At 34.2% G+C, this 18,303-nt stretch overlaps 1 protein-coding gene across 5 annotated transcripts in view; it reads right to left on the bottom strand.

Moving 5' to 3' along the window:
• Nucleotides 1-222: 222 nt before the first annotated feature.
• The window catches only part of LOC136042865 (forkhead box protein O-like), a 135,167-nt gene continuing 117,086 nt past the window's right edge, over nucleotides 223-18,303 (bottom strand). For 4 of the 5 annotated variants that reach the window (XM_065727803.1, XM_065727815.1, XM_065727822.1 and 1 more), the window contains exon 9: nucleotides 223-1,246. Coding sequence is in view for 3 of the 5 variants with exons in the window: in XM_065727815.1 (XP_065583887.1) it covers nucleotides 1,229-1,246 (18 nt within the window). In the remaining 2 variants the exon portion in view is untranslated. The remainder of the gene's footprint in view (nucleotides 1,247-18,303) is intronic. The other variant, XM_065727799.1, reaches the window with a different exon arrangement.

The following is an 18,303-nucleotide window of genomic DNA, read 5'->3' as shown; positions in this document are numbered from 1 at the left end:
TTAAGTATTTTAAAATCAACTGTCTTTGAGAACTCAACAAATTGCTAATGTTTGAATTTTTATGGATGAGAAGCGCGTCAATTTCAATTAAATATTTTTACTTATGTATTTTCATGGTTGAACGCGGCAACTCTGCCAAATTGCAATACTGCCTTAAAAACTTCACAATTTTGAAACAACCAGAATATTTTTTTAAATCATTCTAAATATTTTTCTTTTTTTAAATCAACTAAATATGTGTTCTGCTTGATAGATTAGCGAATTCTTTGGAAATCGAAGAAGGTAGCTTTTTGTGGGATCACAAGATGATATAAAAAAAATCCGTATTAACTAGGTTAATGGAAGCCATTGATCCTATTAGACTGAATGATCTGTGTATTTCACCCTTAACTAAATATGTAATTAGCATTGCTTTCCCATTTTTAGCGGTTCCGAGTTACGGACAAGGTAAGCCAATTGAACGATAAAAAGGTAAGTTTAATATTAGATTAGGGTAATCTATAAAGATTTACATCCAAGTGGAATGGCGTTGGGGTATGACAAAAAGTCATACATGGAAAAAGGATTTTTTCAATTCTTTTTCGTCTTTTCCACCTTATTCGAACACATTTTCAGTGATTTTGGACTGCATAACATCCTTTTAAGCAGGAGCTAATGACCCAAATAAATGTCTATATGAATTACATTTGCTAGTAAAGTACACACTGATTATAAACTCTCTTTGGTTAGAAAAAACATAAAAAACGAATAAAGCAATTTTTAAATTTCTCGAGCTTAAGTAAAAAAGCATACTTTTTCAGACTTATTCACTCTCAGCAATTAGATCCGTATACAAGTTCATGAAAGCCCCACTGCTCAATATGTAGTGAGTTTAATACGCACTGTCTTCTTTCTTCTCTGAATTTAAGAAACATTTATTCTTAAAGCTGAATACAGTCACTCATCACAACCATAAACTATATACACTAAAGCCATCTGCTGAGCAGGGAAATGGTGGTCGCAGATAGGCTAAAGGCAGCATGAACATAAAAATGGCACAAAGCCAATAAGCAAAGGGCTTTTTTTGCGCTCAAAGCGCACACTGAAACGAAAAAATTGTAGGACTACTTTTTTCACGTAAAGGAAAAGAAGTAACTGCGTTTAACTTGAGCAAATTACGCTCCCTATGTTTTCTTTCTAGTCGTATCACAGAGCCTTTTCGCCTTCATTCCAGCTGCCCCATCGCGCCTTAGTGCTTTCTGTATATCTGAAAAGAGAAACAATTATTCATCATGCTTTATAAACTTCTCTTTTTTTAAGTTAAAGAATATTGAATCTAAATCAGAGAAAAAAACTTTGTTGTCTAATTTTTCAGTAACTGACAAATTGAGGCATTTTGGATTGAAGATGCTTTTACTTTTTTAGAAAATTGTCGTAATTCAACTTTTGATTCTAATTTCAGAAATACAATCCGTTTTTTCTTTCTTTTTTCTTGGTATCCACTATTTTTGCGTTGCAGATTAATTTTGAGTTTTCCAGTAATTGATAAACTGTGGCATTTTTAGAGTGAAAATGATTTTACCTGTTTCAGGAAATTATCCTAATTTAAATTTAAATACTACTTTCAAAATACAACACGTTCTTCTTTCTTTTTTTCCTGATACCTATCATTTTTGCGTTAAAGGTCAACCTAAGAGATCACTGATATTTCAGAAAAAGAAAATCATTACTTTCAGCAAGAGGTCAAAAGTAGATAAAAAGTTAAATAGAATACTTTTTATTATAAAATACATATAATTTCCATTATTTACTTGTGCTTTCTGAACCGCATTTTTCACTTTAAATTTTCCTTCTTTTTTACAGAAAAAATAAAATCCAGTTCGCAATAACATATTTTCAAAAAGTAAATGTTTTCCTGTTCCCATGCAATTTTCAAGAATCTATAATGTTCACACAAAATCCCTCTGAAATTCCAAGGGTTCAGAAAAGTTCAAGACAAAACTCTATTCCAATATGGCTCCCATCAAAACTTTGCTTTAATTTCAGTTACAAAGTCGTCAAAATGAAACGGTCCCAGAAACAAAGTTTGATTTCAACAGGACTTTCTAAAACTTGACGAAAGGCAGCTTTATGCTCCCCCCTATAAAGTTTCTCCAAGAACGGCTTAATTTTCATCCTACAATTCATGGTTAATAATAATCAGAACCGCTTTCGATAATAAACAAGTTCTCAACAAAGTAAGATCTTAATAATGTTTAACTATTTCCTTTAAAGTGTATGCCAAAGACAGTGAAAAACGAAATCTGATTGTCTAGAATGGTGATTCAAAACCATTTATATTTTAAAAAATACGATAAATCGTAAATTCACTTTTTAAAGAAAAAGCTGCGCGAAAAGTTTAAAAAAAGGAAACACAGGTGAAAAATCAGCGATTTTTCATTACATGACATCTAACACCCGAAGAAGGTATAACTTTTCTTTGAATGTGTATTTATTTCTTGGAATCAAGATTGTTACTGTTTGAATTGTAACTATTGAAAAGTATTGCCAAATTTAACTAAATAGTTCTGCTTATTTATTTCAAAATTCAACTTGGCAACACTGACAATTAACCTCAAAATTTTGGAATGAGATACAGTGTCCAAGCCACGCCGATTTCTCACTAAGTTGACAAAATATATTGGATTTGTGTATTACTTGATCCTTAACAGCCAGTGTGCTTAATTATGGGTTTTTGAGGGGCTCTTTGGAGTCCGGGGATACAGTTAGACTTTAGTTTCATTTTTTCTTATTTTGTTTCATGTTTGGCCAAGTCTCAGCAGGCAAAAAAAAAATGAGTTTCTAGAAGTAGGAACAGCCCGCATATCTTTTTCTTTTTTTATAATTGAAAAAAAAATTCTCCGAATAAAATAAAAATTTCCTCGAAGAGAAGGAATCAATGACAAAAATTTTGCAACGTGTACAATGTCAATGTAGCGGCCTGTAAATATTTGCAACATCTACATTTTTTCTTTTGATCAGGTGCATACAATGTAGCAACGTATAAAGACTACTTTTAGTTTTTTTTTACAAGCATGAAATAAGAAGACATTTCACCGATGAAAAAAAAAAATCACTGTGACAAAGTTGACCCGCAAATTGTAGGAGGAAAAGCGGAGCTTTGACACCGTGTCAAAAAAATTAAGAATTGCCAACATAGCTCTTGAATTGTAAAGCATCTTTAGAGAATTTAAAGGGTCTGATGAATAATTAAGCAAGAGGGGGCAAATTGATTACTCTTTATTAAGCAAAATTGATGTTCTCTAAGGCATTTACTAATGTATAAAGTTAAATGACTGGCAAAACAAGGCGCGTCCACAGGGGATGTGGCTCTTCAGACCCATACCCCCTTAACCGATATTTGTAGATTATTTCTGTAATTCCTCGCATTTTCCGTGTAGTTTCCTATTCCTGCACTTGATCAAATTTGTGTCCTCAAGGACTCTGGTTACACGTATTTCTGGGAAAGTAATGAATAGGCTCAATAGAAATCTTGTGACATCAAGAGTTGAATTATGACACCTTCCAAACACGTACGTAGGATTTTTGGGTGGGGGAGGGGGCATACGATAAACTAGACTAACACTTGAATCAGAAGAAGCATATACACCTGTTTTACACTTATAATATGAAACTATAATAAATCCATAAAAATCATAAAAATACTTGGGTCCGGAACTGGCGGAAGCTGGACGCCAATGACAAACATTTCATGAATCTAACCGAATTCTATTTCTTATTTCCGAGATTATTGCAAGATAACTTTTAATTACTTACTGGCCTGGTTTAACTCGTTATAAATCGTGTTCAATTAAGTTTAGGAGCTTACATGCAAAAATCTATAGACAAAATCGTCAGTGGACAAAAGGTCAGCTCCATGCAAAGTCCAGGTTCAATTTCCTCCTAACTACCAGCCTCCTGTCCTATTAGGTGTGTCCAGAGTCTTTTTTAGGCGTTTGCCTGAATTCTTAGTCGTTTTTTTTCAAAATATTATATGTTTATTACTCTAACACACGAACTGGAGGGATAGAGATATGAATCCTCATTCTCCTTGACCGCGGGGACACGGCAGTCCCGTGCACACAATTTAGCGACTGATTTTCATAGCACCTTTAAGTTGAAAATAAGGGAAGCGACAAAATACAGTAACCAGCTAGGGTAGTGTAAAGAGAAAATACAAGACTAATTAAAGTCGGGCTAAATGTTTCTAATGGAAGGAAGGTGAGTATTTGAAAATACTGACATAGAAGTGTCATAATCTTAGGAGACATCACTAAAATTTCCACTTTTAACGTATTTCTGGTCTTCTGGGGAGAGGAAGAAGACCGTCGAATGAGAAAAGGGAGTTTCTAGCACCCTTAACCAAACATCGCTTCAGTACTGAGATTATCGGTATAACACATGCCACTTGAAAAAATAAAGTAACAGAGAATGTAATTCAAAGCTCTAGTCAAGCGCGTGTGATAACACAGCTTCTTACATAATATACATATATATATATATATATATATATATATATATATATATATATATATATATATATATATATATATATATATATATATATATATATATATATATATATATATATATATATATATATATCCTATATATATATAAATAAGTTGTCTGTGTGTGTGTGTCGAGTGACGTCATGTTTGTGTGTCGACTGACGTCATTATAAGGATTGAGCTGTATGCGTCATTAAGTTGTTTGTCGACTGACGTCATGTTTGTCAACTGATGAAATTACATACCGGGACACCGGGACACAAATGACGACCGGGACACCGGGACACAAATGACGACCGGGACACAGGGAATATAAATGACGACCGGGAACCCCAAAGAGAAATTACAGACTTGGACACCCGGACACAAATCACGACCGGGACACAGGGAATATAAATGACGACCGGGACATAGGGACACAACTACAACGGGTACGCCGGGGGCACAGGCTGGATATATAAATGACGGCCGGGACACAGGGATTGTTCGAATAGAAATTACGGACCGGGACACAAATGACGACCGGGACACCGGGACACAGGGAATATAAATGACGACCGGGACACTCAAAGAGAAATTACAAACTGGGATACCAGGACACAAATGAAGACCGGGACACAGGGAATATAAATGACGACCGGGACACAGGGACACATCATTAGAATAATGAGGTATAGATCTGAATACGGATTGTTTTTCCCATGGACAATTATATGTTGCATGTTCAAGAGTCAGTAAACCTGACAATCTATTTATATGCACAGACAATGGGACAGCGAAGAATGTTGTATATTCGCATGTTTTACGTAGTTAAAAACATATAATATATATATATATATATATATATATATATATATATATATATATATATATATATATATTATATATATATATATATATAGTATATATTTGAATTCTGTAAAGCCTTTGCTTGTACACCCCTCCCCCCGCCAAAAAAAGGAAACCTGCATATGGCCCTGTCAATAGTGTTAAAAGCATTCGGCACTTAGTTTAGAGGTCCAACCATTCCTTTTGTATCTATGGACTTATTTGGAACTTGGAACTATGGACTTCTCATAAATCCTTAAAATGCCTTCAAAAGACTACCATTTACTACATAGAAAGTTAATCCTCTTCAAATTACCTTTTATTCTTAATTAAATAAAAAATACAAGTTTTTTTAACTGAAAGTAAGGAGCAACATTAAAACAGAAATTACTTCGTATATGAAAGGAGCTGTTCCCTCATCAATGCCCTGTTCTTTACGCTAAAGTTTGACTCTTTCTCTCAACTCTACCTTTTAAAACAGTAAAAAACTTACAAATTAGCTTATGCTACGAACTTCTGTATTCACATGTTTTTATTACATATATGAGGGGGTTCACCCCCTCGTCAGTATCTCGCTCTTTACGCTAAAACTTAAATTTTGTCCCAATTCCTTAAGAATATCCCCTGAATCACAAAGGCCGTAGAATAAATAGTTGAATTACTAAAAATACTTTACCGCAAAGAGCGAGGTATTAGGAGGAGGTGAAAACCCTCATATACGTAATAATTTCTGTTCGTTTTGTTTCAATGCTGCTCTTTACTTTCAGTTGAAAAAACTTTTTCATATTTATTTTTTCATTGTTTTTTTTTTTTAAATAATGCTAGAAAATCCTGTGGTCCCTTCATAGAAATCGTCTTCCCCCACGAAAATTCCTCTATAGAAAGTTCCCCAAACATACCCCCTCTTCTCAATCCCTCCCCAACCAAAAAATCGCCCTGAAAACATCAGTACACTTCCCAATATCCAATACTATAAGTAAGCACTGGTCAAAGTTTGTAATTTGTAGCCCCTCCCACGGGGGACTGTGGGGGAGTAAGTCGTCCCCAAAGACATAGTTATAAGGTTTTTCGACTATGTTGAATAAAATGGCTATCTCAGAATTTTGATTCGGTGACTTTGGGAAAATAATTAGCGTGGGATGGGGCCTAGGTACCATCCAATTTTTTTGGGTCACTGAAAAAAGGGCACTAGAACTTTTCATTTCCGTTAGAACGAGCCCTCTCGCAACATTCTAGGACCACTGGGTCGATACGACCACCCGTAGGAAAAAAAAAACAAAAAAATAAATACGCATCCGTGATCTGCCTTCTGGCAAAAAATGCAAAATTCCACATTTTTGTAGATAGGAGTTTGAAACTTTTACAATAGGGTTCTCTGATACGCTGAATCTGACGGTGTTATTTTCTTTAATATTCTATGAATTTTACAGGGTTCTCCCCTATTTTATAAAAATAAGGCAAATTTCCTCAGGGTAAGACTAAACTTGATGAAACTTATATATTTAAAATCAGTATTAAAATGCAATTCTTTTGATGTAGCTATTGGAATCAAAATTCCGTTTTTTAGAGTTTTGGTTACTATTAAGCCGGGGTCGCTCCTTACTAACGAATATTTAAATACGAATATTTGAATGATTTTGAATCTAACACTTCTGTATTTATAGTATACATCATTCGCTTCACGAATTTATAAACTAAAAAAGGAACATGAAATCTTCAATTGACTATAACTTAATTTTATATTAATAATACAAAAAGGCATGAATTAAATATGAATCCAACAAAGTTCCAAATCCTATTTAAAATCAAAGCCTTTTAAGAAAGTTGCCTCGTTAAAAACCCCAACATGAGAGCTTTCAAAAGATTCTATGATTAAAAAAAAGTTTTCTTCTTCACGGTATTCACAGGATGGACTATTTTTAACAAAGTATTTCATAGGGCGGGTTGGAAGACATGGAGGAGATGAAATTCAAACAAGTTCACGGAACAAAGTTTTACTATTTGGAACATACTAAGAGAGAATGTATAAATCTGTCGAATTGCTAAGAAAGTTGCGAAAACGTCATCGAAGCGGAAAGAAGCAATAATTAAGACGTGATGGAAAGATATTTAGAAACAAAAAGTGAATAGTAAAAGCTGAGAGACGGATGTTAATTGCTTTTTTGAAATTACGATGCAATGCTTTTAAAATGAGCAAGTTCTCATTTAAGATGAACAAGTGTCTGTACATTAAATGCCTAAATTATTGTCACTTTTAGCATGTATACTTCAATTCCAGTAGATTCAATCTTAAAAATGTGCTTAAAGGCTGTTCCCGAAAAAAAAAACCTTTGGGGGCTCGACTTTTATTATTATATTTTTTTCGGTGGCAAAAGAATTGCGCCCCAAAATTTTCGAAGGAGGGATAGAATGACCTAAGGATTGAACCGACCATTCTGCAAGTTGCATTTGAAAAAAAAAAACATTTAGAGACTTGTTTTCGGCCTAAAATTTTAAATACAACACGGAAATATTAAAGTAATAACACTTTGAGTTGATAAACAAGTCCTAAAAATGACAATGATACCATATTCTCAGTAACAAGGCTACTTTGAAAGAAACAGTTCGTGCCACAATTTTATTGTTATTGGCAAACAAGTTTTGATCCAGGGGGGGGGGGGGGTGAGGATGTGTCAGGGATTTTTTGCAGGGGAGGTTTAGCCCCGATGGGCACATGTTTTCAACTTTTCTGAGTAGGGTCCAATAACCTAAATATTTCAAGAAATCCCTCTGTGTACGTTTGCTATATTGTAATTGAATTACAGACTGCCGCTAAGAAAACTTTATGCAAAGGCACACCCGGGTTCCAGACCTGGGTGGTTCAGTAGGTACTTTCATAAAAAGTAAAGTTCATTAAAACATGAAAGCGCATCTTTTGTTTCCCATTTTTTTCCTTTTTTTCCAGTTGCCCCTTTGGGCCTTCCTTGGGAGGATCGGAGGGGGGAATTCCACCCGTCTACATCATTCTCTTTCTCTGCAAAGATATCTTTCCTGAAGAAGTAATTTTACCCAGCTTCTCTGTATTTAATTTTGCTTTTCTTACGATCAGATCCGTTTCAAAATAAAGTAAAAACCAAATAATTGAATTGCATGATAGTTTTCACACTTATTTTAACTAGTGACTCAGGTCAAAAGTTGAATTCCAAGTTGTAAAAAGAAAATGTAGCTAAAATGTTGATCAAACTACCACTTAAAACGAATGACTAGCAAATTAAATATTATCACGGAAACTCATAATCAAGGAATAATTGTGGTAATTAACTGAATAGAACTGTTCTGGCTCTACTCTGAGCTGTTCCAAAGATATACAAAAAGGCAAGAGACCAGTGAGCATGTGAAACTGATAAACAGAGAAGACGAGTGGTATTCTGAGAAAAGACCAGTAATGCCATCTATCATAAAGCAGTAAGTTTTCTTTTATTTCGCTGTATAAGTGGTGCTCCAGCTTTACTACCTTCGAAGCTTATGAGCCTAAGTTGCTTATGAACCTATTTTGCTTATGAACCTAAGTTGCTTTTGAACCTAAGTTGCTTATGAACCTAAGTTGCTTATGAACCTGCGTTGCTTACGAACATGAGCAACGCTTAACTGTCTATTAAGCAAGCAGTTTTAAGTTCTTGTAAGCAATGTTCAACCACCAAGAATTGTTTCCCTTTTAGATTCTAATTTTGTTCAGCCGAGACAACGCAGTTCTTATCTAGTGTGCAAGTATACATGGATTTGATGATTCCCCCCTCCAATGACAAAATCTCTAGTATCCTCTTCAGTTTCTTCACTGGTATGCAGCCTCAGCTATTCATATCTGTTAGTCAGATCAGATGTCGATATTACATTCCAAAATAAAATATTAAAACAAAATGTGGAAGCGATTCTCCATCAAGATGGACGTTTCGGTATATGATACTACAAAGAATATAGACAAAAACTTCCTGATCAAGAAAACCCCTTCACAAATACATACAAACTAGACGCGAATATATGGATGGGATTTGCAGATTTTTCTTTTATGCTAGAAATTAGAATATTCTCAGCTTAAATTACAGAAAAAAGAAACTTTCGTTTTTATTTTCATCAATTAATTAATAATTTTATATTCATCAGTTTAGTGTCACTGAAAGGCATAAACAGACTTGTAGATGCTGGTTATGTCAGGAATAGGAGCAGTGGCGTTAATTCATGGCGTATATTTCAAAATCTTGGGGGTGGTTCCATCATAAAAAATCCAAAAATCAAATACCCTAAAAATCAAGAAGACTGGCATATTGCTAATATATATTATTCACATCACAACCGGCCACCAGAAGTTTCTCACACCTTTTAATGACACAAAGCTATAGGAATATATAATATTAATTGTTAGAAATAGAATAAAAACATTTTGTTTCTATTGCGAGTGCTCCTGAAAATATTTAAACCCCTTATCCGAGATAAAGACCTACACATCAGAAGCTAAAAAGCAATAACTGGGTTAAATATAGAATTATATTAAAAGTACTCATTAGCGGCAGATAAGCAAACCAGAAACCCAGATCAAATCATAGACACATATTTAGTGCATGGATCAATTTTAAATAACAAAAATAATAATAGCTTAATTGAATAACTCAATATGTTGCTAAAGCTTGGTGAACATAAAAATAGTGATAATTTTAAAGCAGATAAACTTTATAATTTCCAATAAATATTAAAATATAATGTTTGTTTAGCTATTGTAGTGAATAAATATATTCTAAGCTATATAAGCTAGGGACCTGTTTTACAAGAAACTTTGGCCTGAGCCTAAGATAAGCATGGTCTCCGCATGAGTTTATGCACATAGGCATGCTGATTGAATGAACGAGTCTTTTTTCAGGGACAAAACCATATTCTTCAAATAACATTCAGAAATATCAGTAGAAAAGAGGAGTTAATAAAGCTAAATTTTCTAACCTCAAACTTTGGAACAGCAAAATTTATAAAAATAACAACTAAAGATCCCTGAACCTGGCAAAATCCACAATCTTGCTTTCGAGCAAGATTGTCAAAATCACAATATAGGTCAGAAACTCATGATCTCGATTGTCAAATGTCCAGCATTATCACAATCTAGATTGTCAGAGGAACAACATATTTACAATGTAGATTTCAAATGTAAAATCCAATTTGTCAGTGAAAAAGAATTCGATGTGGAGGTTTCGAGCAATTGCAACCTGATTAAGGTTCAAGGTGGCTGCATGGCTTACGAATAAAAAAAAAAAAAAAAAAATGAGAAGTATATCTTTAAAACGCACTGTCAATCAACAGATCCAGACAGATTATTTTTGATTAGCCAGGTTTTTAGTTGAGCTTAATCTCGATTATAATCTACTTTTAGTAGTTGACTGAAAATGACTGAAATAGAAAATGCCTGGTAGATAATGAATCAAAATAATGTGTTATAAATAAGGAAAAAAATAAAATTACTGCATCTCTTACTGACGCTATGAATCGACAAATCATGACAGATTATCATATATAGTGCACATTACTTGAAACATTTTTTTTTTTTTGCAAGGAGTTTTTTTTAGTCGGGTTGTCGAGCTTTAGTTTGACTTGTGACTCACTGCTTCTCATTCTGTTTTAGAATCTTCCTAAGTTCTACCGCTCACCCTGCATGCTAGAAATGTTTATTACGGTCGCATTTTTCCTCCCCCTTCTCTAGACAAAGAGGCTGTAAGTCAGCCATCCAAAACCATAATGCATTTCCCCAGTCCGTATTTTTTTTTAAATCGCTGTGTGGATTAACTGGGGGGGGGGGCACAGAGAACGATTACAAATATTTTGTTTCGAATAAGGATAAATCGAATAGCTGACTTTAGGGACTTCTCCGATTCTACCAATCTAGAAAGTACGGGAGGGGGGTAGTCATAGAAAGTGAATTAAACTAAAAAATTAGGATCTCAAGAAACAATTGGTTTTAAACGCGCAAAATTGGTTTGAACGCATTTCATCAGTCTGGCAGCAAATTCATTCTTATTATTTACCTACAGTTACTCAATTTTCAAAAGCCTTCCATGTCAAAGCTGGATTTTCAAACCTTCCACCAGTCTACGTATTTTCTAGAGATCCCTTTTTACAGTCTGATCTTCTTTCCTGTCCTGGGAATCCTTCATAGGATTTAAAAGGAAGTAAGATTATTAGTTTAGACATTCAGAGATTAGAATTTGGATATGCAGCACAATTATATTTCAAGACAATTAAACGTATCTGAATCAGATAGGATTAATTTCCTTTTCAAATATCATTTTCCCGCACCTCTCGTCCCCAAGGTAGAATCTTGATCTGAACTCTCTAATTGCAGATCGAGGCAGGGAAAGTTCAAGGAATTGGTTTTACATTTAGCCTAAAGCTAGGCCGAGTGTCTTGTACTGAAATTGTAATTTATGTCCGATCAGCCGTTGGCTAAAAAGTTATATTTCTCTAAAATGCTTTCTCGTTTCCAGCAAACTTGTGGATTTTGCGTTTTGAAAGTTGGACAGGGATAAATACTGGAAGACTAAATTAGAATAAGTTTCTTGTAAGTGACTCCCCTTGATTATTAGAAACTAACAGAGTCTGAAATAAGATTGGTACCTAATGCACTCTATAGAGTGGTTACTTGTAACCCAGAAGGAATAAGAATAAAATTTAAATATAAAAAGCTGATCACAGGGGCTGTCTTATAAATAAGAAATTACTGGGGGCCAGTTCATCCGAGGAGAGGGCTTCAAGCTAAATTGATGATCTCAATTTAGCTATTCCAGTTTACAAAGAGCCTATTTATGCATGATTATCAGTTTCACGAGGTGGAGGGTAGACAAGCCAAACAGCACAATTTTTCAAGTTAGGAGAGGGAGAGACTCCTTCACGAAACCTTGCTGAACCTTGTTACCAAATATTGAGCATTGAATCTAGAAGAACCAAAATTTATACACTCCCAGACTTGATCAATCGATAGAGCAGAGGTAATACTTCATGGCTTTCACCTTAAATTCAAGTTCATATTTATGCATGATTATTGATTTCAGGAGGGAAACAGGGGAGGAAAAATCTGTAAACAGTACCTCTTCCCGTAGCACGTTTAGGGGAAGGGGATGAAACTAATTCATTAATTAATGTCTGTAGAGCAAATTACCATCATTGTTTAATTTTGAGCCAATATAACGAACAGAAAGCCTGATTGGTTCTTTTGTGTGAAATTTTAAGCCAGTAAAAATAACGAGCATTTTTTTAGTCACAACATATTTCACATGTAAATTCTGTTTCTCTGTGCCTAAACTATGTAAACAGATGACCTGCATTAATAAATACATTTCCTTTTATCAAAAGAATTCCTTCCCCTTGTCTTTAAAATTAACTTTGTTGCCAACATGAAATGCATTTTATTTATCAAGGGGAAAAAGGTCCCTAGTATTTGTAATTTTCTATTGCAAGACCTATGCAAACACCAAAGAAAAACAGGTTCACAGGCGACAATGTTTTATATAGTTTTAAACAGCTGCGGAACTGAGATTAAATTGCCGGAGTTATATGCTTTTTTGAGGACAGGAAAAACTTTAGAAAGTCTGTCACTTTCAAAATAGAAAGAGCAAAACCTTTATAGAATGTGTATACATTGTATTTCATCTTTGGTAGAATGTGTTTTTTATGTTTGGAAAGGAAATATGGAATTCTTATTTGCAAAAGAGGAAATATTTTTGTCGTTTTTATGGGGAGCTAAATTAAATTTCGGAACAGGAGTGGGAGTTAACTTAATAGCTACATGTTAAAGAATTGTTATTATAATTAATCAAAATTAGTTATACGAAACTTTCAACTCACTTTTTGGAACATTTTTCATAACTAGGAACGCTATGAAATAGAACATGAAGTACAAATTTCGAAAATATATTAAGGGTTATATGCTTTTAAGAAAATAAAATTGAAACATTAAAAAAAAAAAAAAAAAAAATCTGAAAACTTTTGAGGGCAAAAAAAAACAAAAAAAAATAGAAAATGTTAACTTTTAGAAAAATAACAACTTCATTAAAAAAAAAATAATAATTACTATTTTTGCTATTGGTTTGAATTAATTCTTAATATTGTTAACAAAATAAAAATTTTTGTTAATTTAAGGTGAAGAGCATTTGTTTAATCAAGAGTTGCATTTAATTTCAAAGTTTTACTTTACAAATGCAATATAGACATATTTTTGATACGATCTTCTAATAAAGGACAGTCACTTTACTCCGTCTTTTGCTCTTAGAACTATGCGTCAAACATGACAAGGTTTCAACAGGATTTCCCAAACCATCAAGAGCACAGAAAATACACAGGCTAACAGAATAATATAAATCTAGATTAGAGACTCAAGGTCTCATGAGTAATCGCAGAATAGTTACTAATAATCACTATAATAAAAGAAAAATATAACAATAGAACAGTACTGTTATATATAATAATATAGTATAATAATCATCGAGTGGGTTGGTGCAATGGATTCGGGATCCCTTGTCTGAGAGGACGCGGGTTCGAATCCCAGTGTACCCAATTCTTCAGTTTGGGACGGTGGTCAGTGGCGTGACTCTGTAAGCTTAGCCAGAGTCGACCCAGCTCTAAATGGGTACCTGGAGAAATCTGGGGAAGGTAAACAGGAAGGGTATGCGAAAGCACAGGATGGCTGGCCCCCAACCCCCCATTGCACTTCCTGGCTGAAGGGCCAAGAAACGGAGATCAGCACCGCCGGTACGGACTGTAAAGTCTAATGCCGTATCCTTTACCTTTACCTTTTAATCATAACAATGTAATTATAATACTATAGCGATATAATAATATAATAATGTGATAGTAAAAATAATCAAGGAATAATCATTTAGCTTTATCTTTGGTAAAGCATCCTTATTCTCAGCAAAGCAAAGGTGAAATTTTAGCGCAAGCAGGGAGTGAATAAATGAGAAGTGATTGCCTCAGCCTTTTACTTAGGGTCATTACTGGTTATTCTAAGCTTTAATATCGCCCTTTGCTCCAATTTGAATATGCTAGCCTTTTCATTTCATTATGATTAAAATCAGCCATTCAAACTTTGCGTCACTTTTCCCATTGTTATTTTTGAGTCAAGCGATTTGGATCCTTTACTACATTCTTCCTACTCATACTCACTGTGAGCCTTGGATTGGCTATGCTCATACAACGTCCTTTGGACAAAACCATATCTTTTTCTTTTTGCCAGTTAAAGCCGAATCCTACAATATTTGTGCCATTGAGAGATAATTGTATACATGTAACGAAAGGTGGTATTTGCGACTGAAGTAAACTTGCCGCAGTCGACAGTGTCAGCACAAACTAGTTCCTCGTGGTTACAAGAAAAGCTGACATCCTCCACCGCTCATCACGGGAAGCCACGATGCAAAGTTTTAAGGAAATTATGAACAAAAAATACAGAAAACCTTTGTCATTTGATCTTAACAAAGTACCTTTTAAGCATAGTATCCCCTCCCCAGCAATTGTCAAATCAGAAACTTGAAGCATAGCATTACTAACGGCGTGACAGTTCTACAAACTTATCAAGCACATTTTAATTAGCAAGTCCCTTCCCCTAGTAAGCATCTAGCCTTTAATCACCCCCCCCCCTAAAGTAATTATGTGCACCCGTTGTCAAAGAATCATCCGGTTTTTTTTTGTTTTTTTTTTTTAGGAATACACTACTAGACCTCACAGCTAAAACTGAATCAGTCTTTCCTCAAATCCCTTAGACTGTCCTTTCGATAAAACCAATCTAGGAACAAAAAAGGAGATACTCGGAGTAACTAAAAAAAATCAAAGGGCAAAAATTCAGCAGATAGTAACTCTTGTCCCGATGTAAGGAAAAATATTTCGTTCTTTGCTGTCATCGATTTTTTTTTCTTAACTGCTACGATTTAGAGTTTACTGTGCCGTTACCATGAATGTCTGGCACCATCATGCATCACACGATTGCTGTCATCGATTTTTTTTATGTTAGTATGTAGCACAGATCAAATAGATACTGCTACGATTTAGAGTTTTCTGTGCCGTTACCATGAATGTCTGTACCGTTACCATGAATGTCATAAAGAAGGCTACACAAGCATGGGTGACTGTTCTTTCGATAAAACCAACCTAGGAACAAAGAAGGAGATACTAAGGGTAACTAACAAAAAAAAAATCAACAGTTATGTTACTATGTGGCCCAGATCCAACAGAAACTGCTACGATTTAGAGTTTATTGTGCCGTTACCATGAATGTCTTCTTGTGGGAAAAAATATTTTTTCAAATATTTTATGTTTTTCTATTAGATAAAATAACAATTCTATAATAAAATAAAAATAATAATAAAAAATAAAATAAAAAATAAAAATAAAATAAAATTCGATAGCAAACTTACTACCAGTACGCTAATTTTAAATGATCATAACAAAGGACATTAAGTTAAGTGATTTTAGTGATGTTATTTAGTATTAATAGTTGAGTAGGATAATTCTTTTTAGCAGTAGTATTTAATTATATTTAGTATTTTCTATATAGTATTTTTATAATAATATTTTAACAGTTATTTACTAATACTGCTATTATTAATTGTTCTCGTTTAGTAATATTAGACCATTGAGTAATATTTGATATTGAGTATTTTTAACCATAATTTATCGGTTTTCAAAAGCTTAAATCAATACCTGACGACGCAAGAATATTCCATTATTGATATAATTTTTTTATAGCTTTAGATGGCAGTTAAAATACCATGTTCAAAAGCAATGGTTACCCTGAATGAATTAACTGGGATGTCTTTCCTTGTTTACCTCAAAAGTTAAAACAGTATTTCAAAAGTTGGCTTGGCCTTTAATAGGAAGATGAAAGCAAAGTTTTTTTTTTGTTTCAAAGTTTTATATATTGTTAAAATTTGATGATAATTTACAAGTTTAGTTTTCTATATTTCTAGAAAGCCAGATAAGAGTAAGATTATTTGAAAGGCTAAAGTTTTAGGGGATATTTTTGACGGTAGCGACACAAAAAGTTCCAATTACCGGCAACTTAAAATCATTTAACGACCATCGTTCTGAGCACACTTTAGAAGATTACTGAGGTTTCTAAGGGAAGGCTTAGTTCTTTCAAAACTTTAGTGCCTAAAGGACAAAGCATAAAAAAAAAATCGAAAAGAGAGAGAGAGAATAATATATTATTTCTTGAGGAGCCAAGTGGCTCGACTACTTCAGTCAAGAGAATCGTTAGTTCCTCAACTTCACAAACAAAAGAGATCCTCCCTCTATGACTCTTGAGAAGAAACTGAGAAGTGGGATTCAGCGCACCAACAATGTCTTACAAACGAGGAACTCCCTAATTGAAGCGCGAATCTCAAGAGAAAGACCTTTTCAAGGGTACAAGGGGGAACAGAAATGCCTGTGGTTACCCTTTTTAACCTGGGAGAGAGATGATGACCCTTAAACAAATGGGATAGTGGCAAGAAACATCTCATATCTAATGTGTGATATGTAAAAGAACTTGTGCGGCAAAAGTACAAATAATGGCGTGGAACTGAATATGCTTCTGACAGAGTTAATTATGCAAGATGGGAAAACAATGAGATTTGGTTATATTCAAAGAACTGGAAATGACTCCTACTACTTGATTAGAAAACAGGAATTAAGAGGAAGGTTTATTCTTATCTATATACCAAGGTCATCAATAACACTTAGATTAGTTACTACAAAGAAGATATAGTTTAAATCTTGGCACCAGAAGGATGGTCAGACACATATTTTATGGTTTATATTGGGTCTACCACTAACACAATACAAAATCATCTGAAATCGTCCGAAAACCACTAGACTAGAGAAAAACCTGTAAATTCAATTGTAGTAATGTCGCGTCTATATTCGACTCTATTTGTCAAAACCCCCAGAAAACCTTTAAGGTTTTCGGAAGTTTACGATAAAAATTTTTAGTTTATCCTGCTTGCAGTTCTTTCAAATTTAGCTTTTAAAAAAAACTTCAGTTAAGTCAACAGAAAAGTGTATCGCCAACAATAGCTAGATTCCTGCAGGGACTGCTGTAAACAGGGAGAAAAAGAAACCACGAAACTAGTGATAAATCAGGGCAATAGAGGGTGGTAACCTGGTCAGTACGTGTTCCATGCATGCAAGAATTTATACTTTAAAAACTTTGCTCCTCATCGACCTAATGGCGGGGGGGGGGCAACTAAACGTAAACTATGAGATAACAACAAGACTTAGTTACATAGAAAGCATCTAACCCACAAAGACTAGAGTTGGAAGCATAATACAACACTCAAAGGTTCTTTTTTTTTTCTAGTTGCACAGAAAACATGCCAGACCGCATTGCTTTGGTCTGGGTAGTTTGACAAAAAGAGTTCTAAAGCATTTGATACTGCGTATATAGTTTTATCTAATTTCCTAAAATTTATTTCAACGTGTTATTCATTGTAAGAATTAACCAAGGTAGCTCCCGAAATGGGGGGGGGAGATGTCGTAAGGGAAGATTTAAGGGAAAGTGTGTAAAAATAGATTGGGATGGAGGAGTAGCGAGCATAGCTGTGTTGGCCTCAGATGGCTTGATGCTGGAGTGAGTGGTTAGTAGTAGTAGTAATTGTTAGACACAGATGAATGCATCAAATTTGTTAGGTTTTCTTTGTCTGTTTTCTTTAAAGTCGATATTGTTAGTGTATTCTCATTTCAAAGTTCAGATTGATGAAATGTTTTCGAGGGCAAGCTAGTACTTCCAAAGCATTAAACGAGTATTCGGTACTACCCAAAGTACTCGCCAAGATTTTTCTCTTTTTAAGCTTTGAAAGGTTTTTGCCAGAAAAAAAACGTTATAAATCATCTTAATGTTGTAAAATAGTGTATATTTTCATATACTACTACTACTAACAACTTACCGCGGCACCAAGTCGCCTGA

The sequence above is a fragment of the Artemia franciscana genome, chromosome 2 (genome assembly GCF_032884065.1).
Source record: "Artemia franciscana chromosome 2, ASM3288406v1, whole genome shotgun sequence".
NCBI lineage: Eukaryota > Metazoa > Arthropoda > Branchiopoda > Anostraca > Artemiidae > Artemia > Artemia franciscana.
This window is presented reverse-complemented; position numbering and strand designations above follow the sequence as displayed.